The sequence below is a fragment of the Ylistrum balloti genome, unplaced genomic scaffold (genome assembly GCF_031769215.1).
Source record: "Ylistrum balloti isolate Yb309-2 unplaced genomic scaffold, AGI_CSIRO_Ybal_v1 Utg370292, whole genome shotgun sequence".
Taxonomy (NCBI): Eukaryota; Metazoa; Mollusca; class Bivalvia; order Pectinida; family Pectinidae; genus Ylistrum; species Ylistrum balloti.
This window is the reverse complement of record NW_026782221.1, coordinates 784,200-808,967: the sequence shown is the minus strand read 5'-3', so window position 1 is coordinate 808,967 and position 24,768 is coordinate 784,200. Positions and strand designations below refer to the sequence as shown.

The 24,768-nt window shown below is 35.3% G+C and overlaps 2 protein-coding genes across 2 annotated transcripts; one reads left to right on the top strand and one right to left on the bottom strand.

Moving 5' to 3' along the window:
• Window positions 1–409: 409 nt before the first annotated feature.
• On the top strand, window positions 410–4,278 carry LOC132553040 (alpha-ketoglutarate dehydrogenase component 4-like). The gene is made up of 4 exons (XM_060217245.1): window positions 410–442; window positions 1,297–1,360; window positions 1,958–2,130; window positions 2,522–4,278. The coding sequence occupies exons 1-4, from the start codon at window positions 416–418 to the stop codon at window positions 2,537–2,539; spliced, it is 282 nt and encodes a 93-aa protein (XP_060073228.1). The 5' UTR covers window positions 410–415; the 3' UTR covers window positions 2,540–4,278.
• Window positions 4,279–16,321: 12,043 nt separating this feature from the next.
• Window positions 16,322–20,613, bottom strand: LOC132553036 (protein AF-9-like). Its single transcript, XM_060217240.1, has 4 exons — window positions 20,433–20,613; window positions 19,851–20,077; window positions 18,948–19,052; window positions 16,322–18,403 (listed from the first exon to the last, which is right to left on the bottom strand). Exons 1-4 carry the CDS (start codon window positions 20,611–20,613, stop codon window positions 16,322–16,324), a joined length of 2,595 nt encoding a protein of 864 aa, XP_060073223.1.
• Between the last annotated feature and the right edge of the window lie 4,155 nt (window positions 20,614–24,768).

Sequence of the window (24,768 nt, the reverse complement as noted above, 5' to 3'; positions counted from 1 at the left end):
TAATTTGAATTATTAATAGCAATAACTCGAATTAATGACATCAATAATTCTTAATATCTTGTGATGTTAATAATTCATTTAATGATTATCAATGATTCGATTTCATGGTATCAGTAAATTCGTATAATAAATCACTATTAACAGAGACGTGTTTTATACGTCTCTGTATTAATCACTAATTCCGCGAATAAGTGATACCCCTAATAAATAGGTCTTATATCAATAAGTTGAATTAATGATATCAATAAATGAGTTCGCGATATCATACTTTGTAGATAAATACTAAAACGGCACCATATACTGGCGAGTCTCGAGTCTTAAGGCCCGATTTGACATTCCGCGGGAAATAATGACTACAGTGGTATTTACCTCCCTTGTGGTATAGCTTTCCTACATTTTTGTCGTCTGTTTCAAAATGGCTGCCCCGGCAAGGACACTGATAGTACGAAACCGTATTTTTGTATATTCTCCGTAGCATTTTGAATGATTCTAATATTTTTTGGTGTTAAGTATAAGGTGGATTAATGGGAAAATGTTTAAATGACGTCACATACGATATAAACAATATATGAAAGCTACATACGACAGAATATATCCCAAACAATATGTTAACCCAGTACAACAGTATACAGGTTGGGCACAGTAACAATAGTCGTTTAGTCTCCGTATCGTTTTTGTTTATTATAATTTTCCGGTTTTAAGTGGATCAATGTTAAAATGTGGAAATACATATGTGTAGTAATCCTGCATATGAAGGATAGTTACTGCTTTGAATAATCAATAAGTTACGCAAATGCAAGGATCATTTTGAAATAGAAACACAAGTTCTTTTTTTTTAAAAAAAAAGGACATCATCTTTTCAACATAACATGACAGTCATTATAAGAATACTACCAAATCTGCTGGCAGTTTATTCCAATATGAGTATTTCTGAGTTAGTTTTACAATGGGAGTAATTAGCCAGCTTTCACGAATGCAATTTTATTCAAAAGTGATTATTTGAAATTGCAAGACAAATTAGAAGACTTTATTTCTGAATATTAAATCATCAACTAACATTTTTTTTGGAAGGAAAGTTGTAATAATATGTAGATATCCTAGAGATAGATAGTAGAAGTAAGGTTGCTCTGCTCCTGCACGGAAAAAAAAAACAAGAATAGCTATTCAAGGTTCTACTTCTTAAACTATAGGCTAGTACCCTCTCAGACCATTTGGTTTCTGTGGTTTCAGTGTGTAATTTAGAGTTGTTATAATGTTGTGTCCATATTTCGACTTCAAATGATTTTTTCATTGTAGAATGCAGTTAGACCTCATATACCATCAATTAAGTTTCGATACGGAGCATCAAATGGAGGTACTGGTAAGTTTTTTATTCTGTGATACACCTGTGACATGGTACCAGTGTGATGATGCCTAAGAGTCTCAGTATACCATAATAAACTAAAGTAAAGAGTAAATTCACCTTTATATTGTGCAGCAAGAGGGGGAGAGGTCATTAGTTCAAGTGCAAGTAGGGACAACACATTTACTCAATCCTGTTATCTATTTGGTGTGGTTGACCATGCATAGATAGGTAATTAAGATATTTTCTTTGAGATGAAAACTGGGTTGTAGTTGTCTTCTGGGAAGGACTTTGTGAAGGAGGTAGTAGGGTAGAAGAATAGAGTACAGATCACTTTACTAGTCTCGAAAAATAGGAATTTCTCTTTCGTCAAGAGGAGGAGCGTTCAGTTAAAAAAACCCAGTGAGATTGCTTTTTTTTTCTTAGCATTTTTTTGCAAATCTGTATAAACTGTAATACACCAGTGTGATGGTGGTGAAAATGACATCATACAATATATAATTTATTATGTTATATATATTATAACATGAGTACATATTAATCATTGATATATTTATCATTTTCATTGTTTGTATGTTTAGTTTACATTGTGCGAATTACTGGATGATTATTTAGTTTTGGCAGATGCATTACTAAAGCCCAGAGAAGCAACCAGTTCTTCCACAGCAGCAGCACCAGACAGTAAATTAGTAGGCAGTACACTGAAAGGCTCTGGTATAGAATACATTGAACTCCCCAGTCGTTACCACAGGAAACCATTAACACAAGAAGAAATGGAATATATACAGGTAAGGCATACATTTCATTGGTCGTAGTTCAAAAACAAAAATTGATTTTATTTGTTCAAATGAGCCCCTTGTCGAAACTTTGGGCATGCACTTTTTATGAATATAAAGCTTTGATTTTTTTATCTTACTAATCAAACAATTTTTAATTCTGGCTATACATACAAAATGAAGGTATAATTATTGACTTATATTAAAAAAGTTAAAAGTTCAAAAATAGTTGTTTTCACATCAAGATTTTGTGTAGAAATCTTATATTTAATTACACAGGTACATTGTACTACCATTCTGTGTTCAAGTAGTGCAATTAATACATGTTTTTAGTCTTATCAGGTACTGTTTTCTCACTTTTAACATTACTAGTGATTATAAGTAAGATTTGTCTTTATTACAGAGAGGAGGGCCAGCATAGTGGAGTATTTACATAAACAATGACGTGCATGAGTTAACACAGCAATGAATGAATGATAAACAAGTGTGGGAATGGACAAGAAAAAGGATTTTTCAAGGATACAATTCGATATGCTATTTTGTAACATAATTACTTATGTAATAAATGGAGAGTAATTTTCTTTATTAATACATTTTTGTACTTAGAGTTTGTCAAAAAATATTGGTGAGACAAAATCTTAGGTATGAGATGGCCATTTTATTTATAGTTTACTTCTTATGGGTTTACAGGTACTTCTTTTATTCAACCTCCTCCTCACCTCTCAGACAAAGTTAGGGATACATAGGATTCAGAAAGTGAATCATGAACAGACAGTGTGTTGTCCACTGAATTGGGTCTCTGTAGCCCCTGTTTTATCTGAAGTACTGAAACTCAGCATAATGGAGGTTTCTATTATATCTTAATAACTGTTTTATATCTTGTATTTTCTGGGTTATAAGTCAAACCAGTATATAAGCCGATTTTTACGATTTGATCCACGTATAAGCTGTACCCTTTCTTACGAAGTGGTAACCGTTACGTTGACCAAAGTTCTTTGATATAACCGACAATGGAGGGCAATTTATCAAAATTATCAGTGAAGCATTTAGTAAAGTTTACAAATGAATAACCTTTATTTTGTTGATGTATTTCAAAACATGTCAAATAGCAAATATCAAAATAGCTTGGCAAGGGTTCCTTCACAGATTGTCTACACACAGATAAAGGGCCTGATGTTATGTGCAGTTTACTAAACAATCTCTCCATCGGTGTCAGTACTGTTATGTATTAATTAAGGCCCTTGCATGCTGACCAAATTCTAATAGTCCCATATTATTTCTTCTACATGAAGCCTTTTATATCATAAACAATCATGGTGGTCGGTCTAGAATTTGACCTATAACCCAATGATCTATCTATCCCAGGATGCAAAATGCTGTTGTAAACTATGGCTTCGAAGTAACCGAAAAAGTCCAGAAGATATTATTGTTATTCATATTTAAAGATATGATTAATTAAGTCCATGAGAATGTTTTTTATATTTCAATCTTTAAAATCATCCTGCATACAAATAATGGTTCTAAAGAATCTGTTTCTGTCACAAACACGTGATGGCCAGGTACTCATAAAAAACTAGATCTGTTTCGTAATGGTATGCTTCCTATTTTTATTTCTTTTCCATCCTTTTAATTTTCTACAGCTAATAATCCAGAAAAATACAATATCTGGTTTTACAAGTACTGAAATGGACTATAACACAAATTCCCAGCAGGAATTTTGCCTGATGATTTGTAAGGCCACATCAAAATTCATTTAAATTGGTATGGAGTGAGCATGTTTTCCTTAGAATTTCAGAGGACAACTCAACCACTTATACAATTTGGGTATATATACTATATTACACAAGGTAATTTTGCCATGTTTTGTTTAAAATATTGAATAGTGTTAGGTTGGGGAATCAGTAAAGCTCATACTTCAAATCTGATTGAGGTGTTTATATCTTCCTATTAAACCAGATGTGGAAGTCTAGAGATGTTTGTAAGACTTTAAACTTACATCCCAATGGTGCCTTACAGATCAGCAAGGTATTGGTCACCTTTGTAAGATTCTGCCTGGACCATACTGGAAGTGGTGTTTCTACATGTGTTATGTGATGGTTCAAATAACATTGAATGCATTTGCCGGTTTTTATTAACTTATGAATAAACAATTTTGTGTGATCATCTTTTCTTTTAGTCTTTGTGACAGTGCATATAGAGTCAGCATTTCCTGACCAGAGTTCTGAAACTGTTCGAGATAATTACAGTTATCAAACTAGAACTGTAGTTGTGCAATTTAAATACTTTTTTGATAACAACAGATAGGCTAATTACAAATTTCAATTGTGTGGAGCTCCAAAACCATTCAAAATAACAACCTGAAACTTTGTACAACTATCAAGTTTGCATTCTGGTAGTGCCTTTTGCTATGGAGAAGTTCTCATTGTAAATTATTTCTTGGTTACCATGGAAGTGGGCAAAATAATCAACGTTGATTTTTCTGCAGTAAAATGTTAAAGATACTAACCAGAAACTTTCAATAGGCAAAGATGATCATGACAGTGTCTGGCTGGGTTGATCGACTTATTTCAAGGATGTTGACAAGTTTTGATACTTAGGTATGTGGACATCAGAACAAAATTGAAATATAATTATTCAGGTGTAATGATAAATTACAGTGCCTAGCTTAGCGACAGTATCAACAAAACTGAAGTAAGTGACATAATACTAAGTACACAATCAAATGACATCCACAACAGATAAGTGGGTTGGATGCAGAAATATTAGTTGAATGTTCCATGTACTAGATAATATCCACCATATAACATTTTAAGATTTTTAGCATTTGTCTTTTACTTTTTAGTTCATTTAATGTAATTTCCTTTTGGATTGCGGTCTTTCACCGGTTGATAGCCTGAATGACCTTTTATGTGTTGACAGGATGTTAAGAATGTAATAATAATAATCATGTAGATCCTTTGGTTTGACTGTTGATATTTGAATAGCTTGGTATAGTCCATGAACATATTTACGCAACTCTCTTTCAGCTCTGGAGTAAGTATAGAAATCAGAAGAAATAAACAAGAGATCCCAGAGGGATCTTGGCGCCCACCATTTGAGGATCTGTTTTTAGTTCTTGAAGATTTGTTTATTTTTTTTTTGTTTGTTACAGGTGTTGTAAATGTTCATGAACTGGTCTTCTTTGAATGTACTCAATGATGGCACAAGATATTTTTATTAAGCACCTATTAGCAAATATCATTTGAAAAAGATCCCAAAGTATTATTAGATAGCAGTCAGTTACAGGTGGATAATGGACAATATGCTTGTGCTGTATTACTGTCGACATCCAAGATGGCTGCCTGTAGGCCACCTTGATTTCAAATCAGTCCAAAAAAGGTACAATGCACAACTAGGGACCAAGGGAAACCAATATCTATGAAATATCAGAAGGATCCATCCAGTACTTCCTCAGATATAGCAGTAACAAGATTTTACTCTCAAAATCCAAGATTGCTGCCTGTCAGTCATCTTGATTTCGGATCAGTCCAAAAAAGTATAATGCACAACTTGGAACCAAAGGGAATCTGCATATGAAATTTGAGAAAGATCCATCCAGTACTTTCCAAGAAATAGCAGTAACAAACTTTTACATTCAAAATCCAAGATGGCCACCTGTCTGCCATCTTGAATTCGAATCAGTCCAAAAAAGGTATAATGCACAACTAGGGACCAAGGGGAAACTGCATATGGAATTTGAGAAAGATCCATCCAGTACTTTCCAAGAAATAGCAGTAACAAACTTTTACTTCCAAAATACAAGATGGCTGCCTGTCGGCCATCTTCAATTCGAATCAGTCCAAAAAAGGTACAATGCACAACTAGGGACCAAGGGGAAACGGCATATGAAATTTGAGGAAGATCCATCCAGTACTTTCTCAGAAATTGCGGTAACAAACTTTTACTTCCAAAATCCAAGATGGCCACCTGTCGGCCATCTTGAATTCGAATCAGTTCAAAAAAGGTACAATGCACAACTAGGGACCAAGGGGAACCTGCATATGAAATTTGAGAAAGATCCATCCAGTACTTTTCCAGAAATAGAGGTACAACTTTTACTTCCAAATCCAAGATGGCCACCTGTCGACAAGAATTGTTTACGGACGGATGGACGGACGGACCACGGATGCAGGGTGATTTGAATAACCCACCATCTATTTGAATAGATGGTGGGCTAAAAATTGACTGACAGAGAAAAGATGAATAATAAAATGTCCTCAATAAGAAAAGGCACAATTAGGGCACTAACCTAATATATACAGAAAGTTTCGTGGAGTTGAGTGGAATGGTTTTGAAGTTGAAGCCCAGAATGGAAAGTCGACACTAATTTTTTGTTTGACTATGTTTCCAAGGTAACAGAAAAAATATAAAAAAATGAAATGTCATCAATAACAAAAGGCAGTACTAGAGCATTGAACTTACATATACAGAAAGTTTTGTTGAGTTGAGCGGAACGTTTTGAAGTTTTAGCCAGGAAAAGGTCTAGGACAGACCCACAGAACCCAAATTACTATCCACTGCGAACACATTTCGCTGGGTATAATAAACTGGGCTGGTCATCATGTATTGCAGTATATGACCTATCACTTTTTACTTTGTTTTTGTGTATAATTAAAAACAGAGACTGAAATTATTTTAAAAGAAAGGGAGAGCCTTCTCCCACTTTAATGATGAAAGCAACTAACAATGACTACAGACATTCTTAATGCTAAGATGATACTGACACGAAACAGCTTGAAATTTGCGTTGTATTTAATGCGTCTATGCGCCTAGTAACATGCCAACAATAAAACACAGAAAATGCTTCAGCCATCGTCATGCCTAACTGTACAAAGGAGACAATCATCACAATGCTGTCCCATACAAGGCTTTAGCCATCATACAAAAATGTATGCCATATTGACAACAGAGAGCTGTCCTGTACAAGGCTTCAGCTATTGTATGCCTTAAATTACAAAAGCCATGACCATCACAATGCTGTACCATACAAGGCTTTAGCCATTATACTCCTTGCCTGCACAGGGATGATCTTCATATGCATTCCCAAAGAGCTTTAGCCATTATATGCCTTACAGTACAAAGGAAATGACCATCATATGCCTTTCCATACAAGGCTTTAGCCATCATATACCTTTCAATACAAAAGGAATGGCCATTCTGACCCAATCAAAAACGATGTCATGTACATTTTGAGACAGTCTTATGCCACAACTTACAAAATAAGATGACTATCATATGCCATGCCATGTAACAGTGTTTTTGTATGCCAACTGTTAACAAAGGCAGTTATCACATACCAAGCCACACAATGATGACTGTTACCCTAAACAGAGACAGCAATCATATTTTTGTACAGTGGAGACAGTCAAGGCATACATTTGTAGATTTAGTCTTTTTAATCTCTCTTTTTTTTCTAACAGTAAGTAGCTATCATCAATCTTCCTGTACAAAAAATATCAATAACTATTAATAATAGCATAAAAATATATCTGGACATATACACTGAGAAATATGACAATTTAACACAAGTGATGTTCAAAATCCTATATAATTTGACTGACCATTTTGAACATAACAAATTCTCATATGTTCTGACATTGATTTAATCACAAGATCAGTATAATGATATTCATCTTTTTTTTTTGAATAAGAAAATAAACAAAATTAATATAACAAGAATAGTATATGAACACTATGACAATGTTATGTTCCTGTTTAGTACACAAGCAACATCCAATAATATTAGGACATAGATTTAGAAGATTCAGAAACAATAAACAACATGCTCACAGTTATTAAGACTAAATCTACAATGTATAAAATACCAATTTCACCATATTGCAATATGATTTTGCCTGCAAATAAGCCCCCTCCCCTCTTTTGACAAGTCTTTTTGAACTGGGTGGGGGGGCTTTTTTGTGGTAAAATACAGTAAAAACGTGTTATCAGTCTATCAAATGGAAACTAAACTAGGTTGGCACACACAAGAACATCTGATCTACTACTGATATAACATTATACAAAAAAAAAAATGATTTACAAACAATTATTTCATACTGTTGCCATTTCTGTATGGACTCTACCAGGTAATTCTAGTAGTGATGTTGTAGTAAACAGTGACTAAATAGTCCACAATTTACTGGAATTAACCATAGAGTATCCCTATGTGTAAACAGCTAAATGGTCAGTTAAAACCCTTCTGTATAAAAGCCAAGTAGAATCCCTTAACATATATGTCCAGAGTGAATCCCTTAATGTATCAATGACCAGATTCAGTATAAACAGCTTGATAGAACCCATCAGTGTAATCCCCTGTGTTGACGACCAGACAACCTTTGGGTGTAAATGGTCAGAAAGAATACCTCAGTGTAAATGATGAGATAGAATCCCTCATGGAGAGGCAGAACCCATACAAAATAATGGCCAGACAGAAGCTCTCAGTGTAAACGTTGATAAATGACCCTATCAGTGAGGGTAGGTACGGATGATCAGCCCTGGTGACCGTATTGTTACAGTGAGGATATGTAAGGGTGGTCAGCCATGGTGGCCCTATCATTACAGTGGACATTAATTAGAAGGCATGGTAAGCCCTGGAAACTGTATCATTAATGTGAGGGTAGGTAGGATGGTCAGCCTTAGTGGCTGCATCATTAGGTAGGGCAGGTAGGGATGGTCAGCCTTGATGACCATATCATAAAAGTAAAGGTAGGTAGGGATGGTCAGCCTTGGCGACCGCATCATTAGGTAGGTAGGGTAGGTAGAGATGGTCAGCCTTGATGACCATATCATAAAAGTTAAGGTAGGTAGGGATGGTCAGCCCATGGTTGGCCCTTGTGACTGTATCACTACAGTCAGGCTAGGTAGGGATAGTCAGCCTTGGTGACCCTATTTAAGATTGAGGGTAGGTAGGGATGGTCAGCCTTGGTGACCCCATCATAACAGTCAGGCTAGATAGGGATGGTCAGCCTTGGTGACCCTACTTAAGATTGAGGGTAGGTAGGGATGGTCAGCCTTGGTGACCCCATCATAACAGTCAGGCTAGATAGGGATGGTCAGCCTTGGTGAACCTATCATAACAGTCAGGCTAGGTAGAGATGGTCAGCCTTAGTGACCCCATCATAACAGTCAGGCTAGGTAGGGATGGTCAGAATTAGTGACCCTATCATAACAGTCAGGCTAGGTAGGGATGGTCAGCCTTAGTGACCCTATCATAACAGTCAGGCTAGGTAGGGATGGTCAGCCTTGGTGACCCTATCATAAAAGTCAGGCTAGGTAGGGATGGTCAGTCTTGGTGACCATACTTAAGACTGAGGGTAGGTAGGGATTGTGAGCTTTGGTGACCCTATCATAACAGTCAGGCTAGGTAGGGATGGTCAGCCTTGGTGACCCTATCATAAAAGTCAGGCTAGGTAGGGATGGTCAGTCTTGGTGACCATACTTAAGACTGAGGGTAGGTAGGGATTGTGAGCTTTGGTGACCATACTTAAGACTGAGGGTAGGTAGGGATGGTCAGTCTTGGTGACCATACTTATGAGGGTAGGTAGGGATAACAGGTAGGGATGGTCAGTCTTGGTGACCATACTTAAGACTGAGGGTAGGTAGGGATGGTCAGTCTTGGTGACCATACTTAAGACTGAGGGTAGGTAGGGATGGTCAGTCTTGGTGACCATACTTAAGACTGAGGGTAGGTAGGGATTGTGAGCTTTGGTGACCATACTTAAGACTGAGGGTAGGTAGGGATTGTGAGCTTTGGTAACCATACTTAAGACTGAGGGTAGGTAGGGATGGTCAGTCTTGGTGACCCTACTTAAGACTGAGGGTAGGTAGGGATGGTCAGTCTTGGTGACCATACTTAAGACTGAGGGTAGGTAGGGATTGTGAGCCTTGGTGACCATACTTAAGACTGAGGGTAGGTAGGGATTGTGAGCCTTGGTGACCATACTTAAGACTGAGGGTAGGTAGGGATGGTCAGTCTTGGTGACCATACTTAAGACTGAGGGTAGGTAGGGATTGTGAGCCTTGGTGACCATACTTAAGACTGAGGGTAGGTAGGGATGGTCAGTCTTGGTGACCATACTTAAGACTGAGGGTAGGTAGGGATTGTGAGCTTTGGTGACGCTATCATTACAGTGAATGTCACTCAACAAATTTCTCATTAAATTGGTTTTTGTGTTGAAATTCGTGACATGTAATTATTAACAAACTATTGTTATATCTACAAACTAATATGTAACTATATGGCACAAAAAGATCAGCACATATGTAGTACTATTAATAAATATCAAAGCACATATCATAGAATGGCTTCCTCCTGCTTCACAGTTTTAATCATATGGCATACAAGTCATTCTGAAAGAGCCTCCAAACAAAAACTTTAAAATCATTACTGACTTGGAAACAGGTCTAACCAAAGTATGGATGGTCAGAGACATGTAGTAGAAACCAGACAGTTAGGACCCAACAATTAAGAACCAGATAGGTTAAATTCAGACGGGAAGAATTAGACGGATAGGAACCAGAAAAGTTGTACCCAGACTAAGTCAGGTAGGAACCATTAGAATAGAAGTTCTTATAACAAAAACAGTAGAATAAATTTGAGCGTAACATTTGAATGACTACATGGTTACCTTCATCAGACAAATGAAGGTGATCATGTAATCATTGAAATGTCACTCTTAAAACTTCTGCTGGCTGTGTTACAAGAACTTCTATTCTATTGACATTACTAGCCTGAAGAAAATCCCCTGGAGCAGGTAAGAACCAGACCGTAAGACCTAGATAGGTAAAAACCAGACAGGTAGGTCCAAGACAGGTAGGACAAAGACAGGTAGGACAAAGACAGAAAAGAGTCTGGCAGATAAGACTCGGACAGTTACAACTCATAGAAGTAGAACCCAGACTGGTAGGATTTCCTTAGTTAGAAATAGTTAGTAGAAACAGTAAGGGCTAAGACAGGTAGAAACAGTAAGGGCCAAGACAGGTAGAAACAGTAAGGGCCAAGACAGGTAGAAACAGTAAGGGCCAAGGGCCAAGGGCCAAAACAGGTAGAAACAGTAAGGGCCAAGACAGGTAGGTCCCTGACTGGTACAACTCCCACATGTAGAACCCAGACTAGTAGGACTTCTACAGGTAGAAACAGGTGGGGCCCACTAAACAGGTGGGTCCAAGATAGGCAGGACCCAGATAGGCAAGAATCAGTAAGGTAAGACCCAGACAAGTAGGTTCCATGATAGGTATGACCCAGATAGACATGACCTAGACAGGTAGGTTCTATGATAGGAAGGACCAAGACCCAGACAAGTAGGACCAGGCAGCTAAATGCCATATATCTCTGATTTCCATACAAAGAGTACCGCTGAGCTACAATTACTATAAACAAAAGGCCCTTTGCTTCATCAAGATCCAGTCGTAAAATACTTTATACATGCTATTTTTTCTCATACCAGTAATATTATTAAGTTTATAAAATTAAATACAAAGTTTCACATATTTTTATAATTACCCAGATTTAACTTATAAACATTTTGATGAATGAAATAACACATGTTTCCATCATAAATCTCCAACAATCTAACATTCAAATAAATTAAATATCATAAATAAGTTAAATTTGACAGTTATTTAAATAGTGATTTAAAAACTCCATCTATATTGTAAAAGATGTAGTATAGCCATCAAAATTTGCAGTAATAAAAAGGAGATCCAGAGAAGTATAGGGTGGAGGTCAGTATAAAGTAGCTCAAACTACACAAAATATCTATATAATTAGCACAATTTGCAACCCAAGCCAACATAGCATTGTGATATAATACATTTAGTACAAAAAAATACATTGATATCGCTCCACATAAATTAGCACTTAAATCTTTGCAAGGTAATACTACTGTATCACTTATAAGGAAACACACAAAAATAGTATGAACACTTTTTATGGAAATTCTATTTTAAGATTAAAGTATTTTGTTGTTGGAGTTGTGATCACATTGAAGGTTTCTCCTGTGGACTTTTCTATATATATGAAGTTATAATCTATGTATGGAATACTTCTCCAAATTGTTGGTTAAGTTTATCGTCCCATACATAGCCAGAGTCATTTTAAGACAGGGCCTTGTTGCTGATGACTACCTTGGTGAACAATATTCAGGATGCCTGTGCCATTCAGAGCTATTAGGGTTTAGTGCCTTGCCCAAGGACACAACCATAACAGCACAGGCCATTCTGTTCCTCCCTTTTCATAAAAAGGTTTCTTAACAGGGTTGTTTTTAATTTTACCTATTGAGATGTCTGGGAATACTTATCATCACTATATAACATCACACACATCAGCTTTTCTATCCTTAAAGGCTACTAGTCAAGCGGCAGGATGGTGCACTAAAAAGCTGATTCCTTGGATCATGATGTTGTAGAGAAAAAGTCCCCATTTTGCCTACTTCAAAAAAAAGTATATTGTAACTACCAGGTATGATGAGTATAATAAAAATGAAAACAAGCTGTGTATGACCTTTACACTTTGATATTGCTGTAACTTATAACAAAAAAATGTGTGCCTTTATCTCCACTACATCAAGAACATTTAAAGTTGTAATGCTCAACCAAAACTTTGCATGTTCAAGAGGAAAGCAAGTGAATGAAATAAGGTCATTATGACATGTCATTCTTTACCAAAGGTCAACAACAACAGGACACTTTGTCCTAAAATAAGGTCACTGTGACAGGTCCATCTTTACGAAAGGTCAACAGCAACAGTACTCTTTATCCTAAAATATGGTCACTGTTACAGGTCAATCTTTACATCTTTACGAAAGGTCAACAGCAACAGTACTCTTTATCCTAAAATATGGTCACTGTTACAGGTCAATCTTTATTAAAGGTCAACAATTTACCAAAGGTCAACGTGCCAGACCAATCTTTACAAAAGGTCAACAGGTGAGGTCATTCTTTACCAAAGGTCAATAGGCCAGGTCATTCTTCATCAAAGGTCAGCAGGACACTTTATCCTAAAATACGGTCATGGTGACTGGTCAATCTTTACCAAAGGGCAACACATAAGGCAAATTTTTACTAAAGGTCAACAGGTGAGATCATTTCTTTGCCAAAGGTTAACAGGCCAAGTCATTCTTCATCAAAGGTCAGCAGGACACTTTATCCTAAAATAAGGTCATGGTGACAGGTCAATATTTACCAAAGATCTACAGGTGAGATCATTTCTTAACCAAAGTTAAACAGGCCAGGTCATCCTTTATCAAAGGTCAACATGACACTACCATAACATCACTGTGACAGGTCATTCAACAGGACAGGTCTTTCTTAACAAATGTTTACAGAACTTGTCATTCTCAAGAGACAGGTCATTCTTTACCAAAGGTCAATAGGCAAGGTCTTTCTTTAACTAGTGTCAACATAACACTTTATCCTACCATAAGGTCAAGAAACTGGTAATTCTTTATCAAAGGTCTATAGGCCAGGTCATTCTTCAGCCAGTGTCAACATAACACTTTATCCTACCATAAGGTCAAGAAACTGGTAATTCTTTATCAAAGGTCTATAGGCCAGGTCATTCTTCAGCCAGTGTCAACAGGACACTTTATCCTACCATAAGGTCAAGAAACTGGTAATTCTTTGATCAAATGTCAAGAGAACAAGAGGCCCAAGACTTAAACAGTCACCTGATCACCTGAGTTAAAATGCTATCATTCTTCTTGTAACTTATGCAAATAAAATGCAAATTGTGCCAAATATTAACTGCCATCCCATGTTAAGGACTTCCAACCATGTTTGAATTCAAAGAAATTACACTCAGAAATGTAATTTTCTAATATAAACTTTTCTATCCATGAACAGAATTTGAAAGATTCTATCATATCTGGGTATTAATTACATTTCATCCTTTTTTGGCCCCACCAATAAACTCCTGGGGGTCAGCCAGAGTCAATATGTGCATATCATCAATCTGTCAGCTTAAACTAATAATTCAAACCAATTTCAAACTATTTCCAATAGAAAATAACAAATTATGCTTAAAAATGTAATTTCCAAAAGCAAACTATAGTAATCTTTAAGCCTTCCTTTCCGATAATGTGACATCTTGGGGACCATATAATTTACAATTCAGATTCACATTTGGCCTTGAACATTTTTTTTGCAAAATTTCCTAACACATAACAGCAGACGAAAGGGGATTGCAATAGGTAGGTAACCATAAGACTAAAAATGTCATTATAACTGGTCGTTCTTTACTGCAGGTCAACAGGACACATTATCGAATAATAAAGTTATTGTGACAGGTCATTCGTTACCAAAGGTCAACAGCACAGGTAAGTCTTATCCAGGCCTACAATTCACTTCTACACCAAAACTTGACAGCTAGTACATATGTATGTTAATACAAATATTATAAAATACCCACACAAACATAAATTCATCAACACTAGCCACAAACACAAATAAAAGTATTCAAAATCGTACATCATGCAAGTCACAACACTATGCTGAACAACAAATACTGATGTAATTCACAGGCATTTCACCAATGATACCTCAATAAATATTACATACTACAGAACAAGATAAATCCTTGATAGTTTGATTCAGAAGTACAATGTCAATCCAATTCATTCAGGATATTTTGTAAAGATATTTCAGTAAAACAAAAACAAACAGAAGTATTTGTGCCTGATTTAGTATCTAGAAATTATTAAAAGAATCTTATTATTTTTATTTGATTTACCCGACAACTTATTATAGTTAATGATTGCAAAATCTAAGTTGGAACTTGTTCTTTTAAGTTTTTGTCCGGTTCATATGAACCAAAGTGTAAGGAATTGTAATTAACTGTATTCTCAAGTACAAGTGTACTATGTATCAGATATCATAGTAACAACACATTTTTATAATAACCATCAGTCATAACAAGAAAGTAAATGATATCATGCACTTTAATTATCATACTTGTATTATTTTTTTTAATAGTACTATGTACTACAGCGTATGTCGTACGCATTCCACTTAAGTTAGCACTTCATATATATTGTTAATAGTTTAGAAATTTTCAAAAATTCAAGTGTATTTTATCTGTTGAATAGATCAGTCATGTTAAATATCTTTATTAATGTTTAAAATGATACAAAAGTGATAAAAAAAACATCAATACCAAACATCTATTTATACAAGTTTCTTCTGATGTCATCCTTACAATTTATTGTTAGGCAATATCTTGTCCAAACTATAAATATAGTGTACACTGAGGAAGGAGATATACATCAGCTATCTTCCCCCTTTCAATAATGACTACTATTGATATTTGCCAATAAATGGAAATTGATGTTCTATTGTGGGTTGGGGAAGATCTACCAGCTATTGTACTGTTTTAATTCCATGAGTTTGTCCAACTTTAATTGTGTAACCTTCACTTAATCTTACTTATCATGACAGCATAAGGATGAGGTAAAACACTTCTGTTTTATAAATCATACCTTGTCTTAAAAACATCTACATTATAGGTAATGTATATATCACCCAAAGAAGAGAAACTTCTTTAAAATGCAGCAACCTCACATGGCGTGACTGTAAACTCCCACAATAAATTTGGTTATGAAGACACATCTATAAAGATGGTATTTAGTGTGTGACAATTTATCAGGATTTACAAAGTCATATTGAATAGTTTATAAATGATCAACTCACTACAGCTGATTCATCACAGCTTTGTTAACCATATCCAGAATCCTAAGATACCTTCAATGATTCACAGTATTTATCTATAAATATGTAGTACATCAGGTATTGACTTCCAGTTGGAGAAACAGTTATTTCCTTATCATAAAGTAGGATTTATAAATCACATGGTGTTTAATTATAGTGAAATAAATTCAAATGTAGAAAGTCTACACTATACATAATGTATATATTATCAACAAACACTTCAGGCCATGATAAATTACTGGTCCTTACGATATGATTTCAATTTTCCATCCTTGTTCTTGCCCTTAATTTAAATGCAGATTAAAACAAAATTATCAAAATCCATGACAACCATCACTTTCAAGTTCACTTTTATCACCATATAAGGAGGTGAAATGAAACACAACTCAGTTATTTTCGACCCATTCTTTCATTTGGTTGTGCAACAGATTTCTTAATTTTGTCACCTTGTTCTCTACACCAACTAGGATGCTGCACCACCGATGAAGTTCCGAAGTCTTTCTACAGTTTTGCCATCCAAAGCACAAAGATCAAAATCTAACGATGCTTCTCCAATTTCATACTTGCCTGTATCTAATATTATGGTCACAATTTGTTGAAGAACGCCACGATCTTTCATTGTTTCTAGTTTTTTATGGAGATCCAATAATGAGACAAGATCTTGCCCGTTTGGTGCATTTCCAAGGTTATGCTGCTCCAAGATGTCTCCAATATTGATATGGCCATTTCCATTCATGTCTCGCTCTGACTCATGTGTTTCAGTGGTATAATTGTTATTAGTGTTAGATCTTTCTTCCCGGTATGAATTCTCTTGATTTTCTGCAATATTTTCCTTACATGCTTTTCTCTGCTTAGCTGACTCTTTACAAGACTTACGTTCCTTATCTTTCGACTTTTTCTCCTTGACTGAATTTTCTGTTTTCACACTAGTGTCACATTTGTCTCTAACAGAAGCACTAGAGTTTCCTCTGTCTTTTTTGCTGCTGTCAGATTTACTTTCACTTTTGTTTTTAGAAGATGATGAAGATGATTTAGATGATTTCCTTTGAGAAGACTGAGTTGAAGGTGTTGATGTGGAGGAATGATCTTTAGACTCATTGGTGGAATGATGACTAGATTTGGAACTCTTCTGGGAATGAGGGGATAAAATACTTTTTGAATTAGATGGTGAACTTTCTTTCATTGTTTTCTGAGATGAAGGAGAATCCATTCTCAATGATTTCACAGCAGGAGATGAAGAACTTTTAGCACTCTTAACAGATCCTGGTGAAGCTCGAGAACTCTTCACAGAGGAAGGTGAAAAAGTTTTAATGGGGGAACGAAAAGCTTGAGGAATCAAATTATCATCATCTTCATCATCATCGTCATCATCATCTTGGTCACTCAAATCTTGCATGAGTCTATGAAGAGCACGCTTTGTTTGCTGTTGGATTGTGGGTTGTGGAGAGGGGTTAGTGGAGGCCATAGAAGAGTTTGAGGCCACTGAACTTGGTCTGGTTGTACTCTCTTCACCATCATCATTTTCATCATTTAGACTGTCGTCACTATCACTGTGGGTCAATCTTGACTGATGTAAGTCACGAAGTTCTGGCTCCTCTACATCCTGTTCTATACTGTCCTCTGATGAAGACGAACTGTCACTACTGCTGTCCTCACAACTACTATCATCAGAAATAATCCGCTTTCGTTTGATTGGTGGCTGTGATGACCCTGACCTTTGAGATTTTTCTTTTTTCTTCTTTCCATGAGATGGTACTTTCTCTTTGGTGTACATTTCTTTTGAAAAAGAATTTTTGTTGCTAGGAGAGCTGTTCTTTTCACTAACAATAGGTTCAGATTTCATTTTCTCCTCCATAATTTCTGTCTTTATTTTACTCGATGTATGAGTTTCACTTTTGATCTCAGATTTCACATCTACTTCAGTTTTCACCTTAGCACTAGATGAAACAGTTTCACTTTTCACTTTAGATTTGGTGTCTTCTTTTCCTGATTCACGCTTGCTTTCATGTCTGCTACTTTTCGAGGATTTACTTTTATCTTTATCAGATTTGTGAGATTTAGAAGATGAAGATTTATTTCTATGTTTTGATGATGATGAACTGTCTTTAGATGAATTATTTTTCTCCTTGGATTCTTTTGAAGAAGACTCTTTATCCTTCGATGAGGATTCTTTATCCTTTGAAGAGGATTCCTTATGCTTTGAAGAAGAAGAATGTTTGTTTTTATCTGATGACTTTTCCCCATGTTTATCCTTGACATCAGATGGGGAGGACCCTGAAGAACTTTTTTTTATCTTCTTGCCACCCTCTTCATGAGAGGTATCAGCTGACCTTTTCTGGGAAGACGAGGAATGTTTGTCCTTAGAAGAACTTTTATGAGATTTAGAAGAACTTTCACTTGAGATGGTAGTGCTAGAAGTGGTGTTGGAAGTGACTGTTTGACTGGAGGTACCTGACGATGATGAAGAAGAGCTGTTTTGATTTGAAGAGTCCTTGGAACTAGACCCAGGTATGGACTTCCCAGAAAGAGTGGAACTGCCTTTTGACTGTGAAGAGAAAATGACCTTTTAAATGATGTATCAATACAAGATCATATAAAAATCTAAATCCACTGTCATATTTGTTCAAAGAGCATGTATTACAGACAAATTCATTTTCATACAATGTACGTATTTCATAAAATCACATGTAATAATTTCCATTCGCTGGTCCAGTGATTTACTGATAGCATACATAGGTTATCACTTAATTTGCAGCATAAATAATTCAAACTCCAGTTTATCATTCACTGGGTGTAGAAACTAGTGCTAACAAGTCCCCAATATTCATACTCATAGGAAGATCAATATTAAGTAGTTTGTATGAATGTAACAAAAACAATACAACATTCATATGAGTTTGGGCTCCTGCTATATTTTCTCAGATTTTAAAGCTTGGACATTGACCTTCATTCTGCAGAAAATGGTGCTATAGCTTCATCAGTAAGAACATTTAAAAGTTAAACATAGAATATAGTCAATAAAGAAAAACTACTTTAAATAAATTCATAATACTTGATTACTTCAATGATTTACCAGAACCTACATGTACCTTGGATGAGTGCTTAGATTTCTTAACAGTGTCCGTGTGGATAGGTGGGCCAAACAGGTCCGTAAACTGGCCATTTTCTTTCTCTCCATTTGGGTAGACAACAATCTGTTACAAGATAATGAAAACTTATTTACTGACTGATAACTCAATTATAATATGAAACTTATATCTATACCAAGAAACTTACAAACAATTCCAGCAATTCCTTTGATATAATTGTCAACGCACTTGAAACTCTAAACAGAAATTTTCAGCAGAGATCTTACCACAAAGTTCTTACTTATCCAAACCTGTCTGAATGGAATCATGCCTATGTTCATGTTTGAAATACAGAAGGCACATTTATTCAAAAATCTTGAATTGCATGCAAAAGTCAATACAATGTACCCCTTAATGAAAATTTATACATAATGTTAAAAAATCATTGAAGGGACATAACTCCTCAGAAAAAAGCATTCGGATAATAAAACAGCACTTGCAAATATACAACTCACACTTTAAGAGTTTATCATATGCAGCAAATTACAAAAGAACTAGCTGACTTTTAATGATGTGTTACCGATAATCTCATGAAAGAATATCAACAAATTAGTATATCTACCCAAAGACACATCTTAGTTACAGATCATGGATACAAAGTTTCATCCAATGTGGTTGAATGATAAAGCCAAATTACTACCAGTACCATAAGAAAATCCATCAATTTAAAGACAGACTGATGCCTTGATTTCTCTTCTCTTGTTACATGAGCAGCATTATATCTGAAATCAATATTCCTCATTTTGTTTTACAATTGAAATACTCACATCATTTCTATATCTGATGGAAGTTTTTGTTTTCCTATTTCCATCATATCACATTAAGAAATATGCAAAGAGAAAAATTTAACAAAAAAATACAAACCCCTCCAGCTTCCAGCAATTTCTTTTTGAATTCCTCAGTAGGATTTTGGAATGTGAGTTTTTCACACCTAGTATGGTTTACAGGAGGGTTGTCTGCCATTCTCAGAAATAAATCATACTGGTAACGAATTTTACGTGGCTCTTCTTTGTTTTTAAAATAAATATCTATCGGCAAGTTAAATCCAGCATATCCAGACTCTGACACAAAGTAAGGAGGAGATGTTTTCACTGTAAATGATGAAATGCAGACTTTTACAATAAAATTCCAAATATCATCCTGCAATAATCTTAACAACAACATAAAATACCAATCTGTACTTTTGAAACATGGTCCTGTTATTCCTCTTTTTTTATTTTCAATTGTACTACACCCTAATTGATGAATCTTGGGTACAGTCTGAGCTATACGCTTAAAATGAAGTAAAAAGGACAGGAAAGGAAGCTAAATTAAGCTACCGTTAATTGCGTGGATAAGATTTTCATACATTGCACATTTTCGTACATCATCTCTTTAAGTTTCCATCTGCTCACAGTTCAAATACAAGAAAACAGTTATTGTAAAATTTGTAATTATGAAACATACTTCGTTTGGAGTTTGTGAAGCTTGAGTGAAGATTGAATACCACTCTCTCAATAAAGTGAGCGATATCACAACCATCGGGTCCTCGTACAAATACAGTCCAGTCATGAGTGAAACCATTCTCTGTTGGATTTGTGCGCACAGAGGCCCTGTGACCTAGCTCGATCTTCACTTGCACAAACATCGGCTGAAATGACAAACAACAGTTTCAGACTTCATAATCTGTTACCTTCATATCTAAATGTATCCTTACATAAAGAGATCAAATAGATTTTCTTTTAATTAAAATTTTATTTTGGGCAGATGTGGGTGCTACACATGTTTAATTTAGCCTTTCCAGTTGCTTTTGTAAAAAGTTTCTACCTTTGCTGCTTTTTATTGTAGTCTTTTTACCTCTCAAACATTGTTTCAGTGTATTTCATACAGCAAACTTAAAATAATTTCTAAGAATTGTAAGCATATTAAAGTATTTAGCAGATTCTTAACTGGAGTAGATGGACTGTACTTTAACACTACCAATAGATCTGAGCCAGGTTTTAAAAAGAAGGAAACTTTGGCCATATATGTGATAATTTTTTTCTGTTTATCTCCAATATTACAGCATCTTTTCATAGCAGGATAATACATCACTACAATAGTAAAAATAGTGTCAATTCACTAAAGATTTAACCAACAACTCAAGTATATTTTTTCATTGCAATTAAGAGTTTTTTTCTGTGTTACCAGAAGTCAAACATTAGTCCATCACAGGCACAGATCCAGAATTTTGGATTAGAAGGGGGTGCACATTTTTCAAACTGAAAATCCCCCACCCCTTCTTATTTATTATGTCCAACTCTGATTCTACCCTTCCCACAGATTCATTTGTTCCATATTTCTATATATTAAGAAATGAAATCTAATGTATGGTGTTAAGGTACAGATATAATTGACCCTTGTCTGAGACCAAGTGCATAGTCAATCGAGGGGTACAGGTTCCATTCCCTGTTGAGGGTCCAGGGGCAAAGCCCCCAATGCTGAAAAGGAATTAAGAAGATTTGGCACAAAATTTGCATTATGGAAATGATGTGCATGTAGCAGTGTAGTTGCGTAAATGAAGCAATGTGCTAGGAGAACTGTCGTCCACCTGGTATCCTTCAAAAACTCATATTGCCATTTCTTGGGATAGATTTTCCCCATCTGTAGTGCTGTGTGCAAGTTCAGTTTTAGGACTTTACCAATGACAAAATAAAAATTGTGATCTTGGATTTTGACTGAAAAGTTCTTACTTCTTGTGAAGAAACGAAGGTATCATTTTCACAAATTTCATAGTGGCCATTTGATGGTCCAGTTTTGGTTACAATGAAAAAAACGTTACTAAAGAGAATATGAACCTTGGGATTTTGACAAAAAATTTCATAGTAGATATATGTTGACGTTTTTTTATCCATGTTCAGTTATGAGACTGATTAGAAAGGTGATTTTTACAGTAGCTATTTCAAATTATGAATTTTAATAAATAAAGGACCATGTTGCATGTAAATACAACACCCCTCCCTTTGGGTCCGTTCTTACATACTTGATGGCAATTATAAAATGACAGAATAAATCTTACAAACTGATGATGATTCATGGCAATTCTGTACGCAGTAAAAGTAATAAACTTGTCAGTGATTGATATTTTTTTCGAAAAAGGAAATTTCACAAATCTGTATATGAGGAATCTCATAAGCCTCAGCTTATAAAACCAAGCAGGTATGTGGTTTACAATGATGGGTATGCTGAAGAATGACTAGGTATGTACATAACTATAAATACTGACTAGTAAAAGTTACTGAATGGAGTAAGATGACAAGGATAAACACTGGTAGACATTTGACAAGCAAGAGCAAGAGTATTGTAAAGAACGTAAAAAAGAGAGTCTGATTGTTTTATAAGATAGCAAATGTGTTGCTACTCCAACATGAGGCCGGTACACTACACAGTAACAGTACGAATCGACTTGCCTCCGTACTTTCTGGAAAGAGAAGTGGCACAATATAAATATTAGTTACAAAATGAACATACAACGAGTGAATCATATTTTCAAGTCATTACTTCAAGCGTATTTTACAACAATACATGACAGAAAAAATAAATTCGTGACAACAGACGGCATGACAGTTGCTAGCAAATTAAGGCCTACAAGGTTCTGGACCGAAAATCTGCTGCCGTGCGAGACGATGTAGGAGCAGTGACGTTTGATCAACAAAGGTAAATATCGGACAAACAGTGACAGAGGTAATTTCACAATCATTACCTGCGGCATATCGAGTGTTTGTAGGTTACACTATCGGTCGCCAAATCCTTCTATAAAATAAATACTTCTTTAAAACACAAAGAACATAATCTTCTGTGATAATTCATTATGCTGATCACAACACGATGTGTAGGCGGAAGTCATTTTGCGCACGCGCAAGTAGAAAGGAAGTGAGTAGGCGAGGAGAGAGAAAGTGAAAGTACGATAATTTTAAATGCTGATGATTTTTTTTTATGTATGCAATTGACAAGAATATTCGTTAAAATCCTGAATAGGTAACCAACTGTGCTCTGATGAGTAAGTAAGATCACTGGTACCATTATCAGTTGCTATTTTACTTCTAGAAATCTGGAAATTGAAGTAAACTTTGTAAAAGTCAACGGACACTTGATGATTATAAATTTTGAGAAAAAAAATAAGAAAAAAGAAGATAATAATCAAATATTAGTTACATTATGCTGTGTTCGTTGAAAGGTTTAAACAGAATTTTAGACATCTCTTTTTGTGTCTTTCTTTATCAAAGCCAATCTCAAACTTAAGTTTGATATAATCAAGTTTGAAACTGAACGAGGAGAAGGGAGTGATTTTTCATACTGATATGATATGACGTATTGGTTGTGTCGTCCTTCTTTTTGAGATTTTACGAACTTATTTGTTTGTTGCTTGAATAAATTTACGCATAGTTTTTGCCTCCGTATTTTTCTGTGACCATTCGTTTTCCGGATGACAACTCTAACACATACACTATTTCTTTATATTTGTTTATCTACTACGACAAGAAAATATAAAATCACGAATGAACATCCACAGCCTTTTGGACTAGCTACATCACACGTGAAATGACGGGTAAAATTAATGGCATCAACTTGGATATGTTATAGGTATAAAGGTAGATAATCATTTAAACCTTGGTTCCAGTTGTTCCTTGGCAAATCTATATATGTTGTTGTAACCTCCAAAATATTTCTAATTAAAAATGTACTTACCTTGTCTTGTTTTTAAAATCGTATATATTGGTCTTGATGTATTGACTTCCGTTCCACATGTAGAATATACACTTGTATATTAGATTACATGTTTATCACTTCTGTTATGTTCAATATCCACTCAATAGTTGATTGGCTATAAATGTATAACATATCTTATGTCTCGTGTTTTCACTGAATCAGCTCAAAACTATGTGTATACATATTTTCAATGGATAATATGAAATTCCGATAAAGGAAGAATTTATATAACTGAACGGTCCATGTTCAAAGAAAATCTTAAACCAGCTCAGATTAATGAATTCCATTTAATTCACTTGTTTTATGTAATAGTGAATCAATTTACATTGTAAATGACGTAACGGGGATACCCAATGTAGGCGGTACATCCGGGTGTGACGTCAAATCATAAAATAGATATGGTAACCACCGTCTGTATCACGATTTAATCTGCTTACGATACTGTTTACTGTGTGAATGACACGGATAAACATTTCATATTATATTTCACATTACATTTCACATCCACGCATTAACACCGTTTTGCATGACTCCTGTTATGTATTTTTCTGTTTACTTCAATAACACATTGATATTGTACGCAAAACATTTCTGGAATCCAATCTAGTCCGGTCATTTCCTAGCTTTACCATACATAGCTCTATATACCATCAATTCTAAACAGGTGTGTTGGTCTATGTGTCCAGATGTTCCACCATCATTTCGTCCTCTGAATGTTCATTTGGTGATTTGCGGCAATGAAATAGTGATTTCCTGGTTTACAGTGTAGAAGGTATTAATCGATGAGGGCGAGTACGAAGTAAATATACCAACCTGAGAGAATTTGTAATCATAGTGACAGAATCACGTCGGTTACAATAAAACTCACCACAGTATTAGCTTTGTTCATTTTTGTCTTTCGCTTTTTCAGATGACTTGAACTCTCAGTTATTCGGCTTTAAACGTTTCATTTCGGATGACATACGTATGAAACATCGGCGATTTGAGATGAAATGTTGAAATCATAGGATAGGGATATTTACCGTACGGTTTTATTTCTTCGTCTGCGTGGTTA

Excerpts from the sequence above, each read along its gene's own strand:
- LOC132553040 (XM_060217245.1), top strand. The coding sequence starts at position 416 with ATGGCTGCCCCGGCAAGGACACTGATA. Across the intron at positions 443-1,296 it reads CCCCGGCAAGGACACTGATA|AATGCAGTTAGACCTCATAT; the intron begins GTACGAAACCGT and ends TTTTCATTGTAG. Across the intron at positions 1,361-1,957 it reads AGCATCAAATGGAGGTACTG|TTTTGGCAGATGCATTACTA; the intron begins GTAAGTTTTTTA and ends ATGATTATTTAG.
- LOC132553036 (XM_060217240.1), bottom strand. The coding sequence starts at position 20,613 with ATGTTTGTGCAAGTGAAGATCGAGCTAGGTCACAGGGCCTCTGTGCGC. Across the intron at positions 20,078-20,432 it reads CTTCACAAACTCCAAACGAA|TGAAAACATCTCCTCCTTAC; the intron begins GTATGTTTCATA and ends CATCATTTACAG. Across the intron at positions 18,404-18,947 it reads AATCTAAGCACTCATCCAAG|TCAAAAGGCAGTTCCACTCT; the intron begins GTACATGTAGGT and ends TTCTCTTCACAG.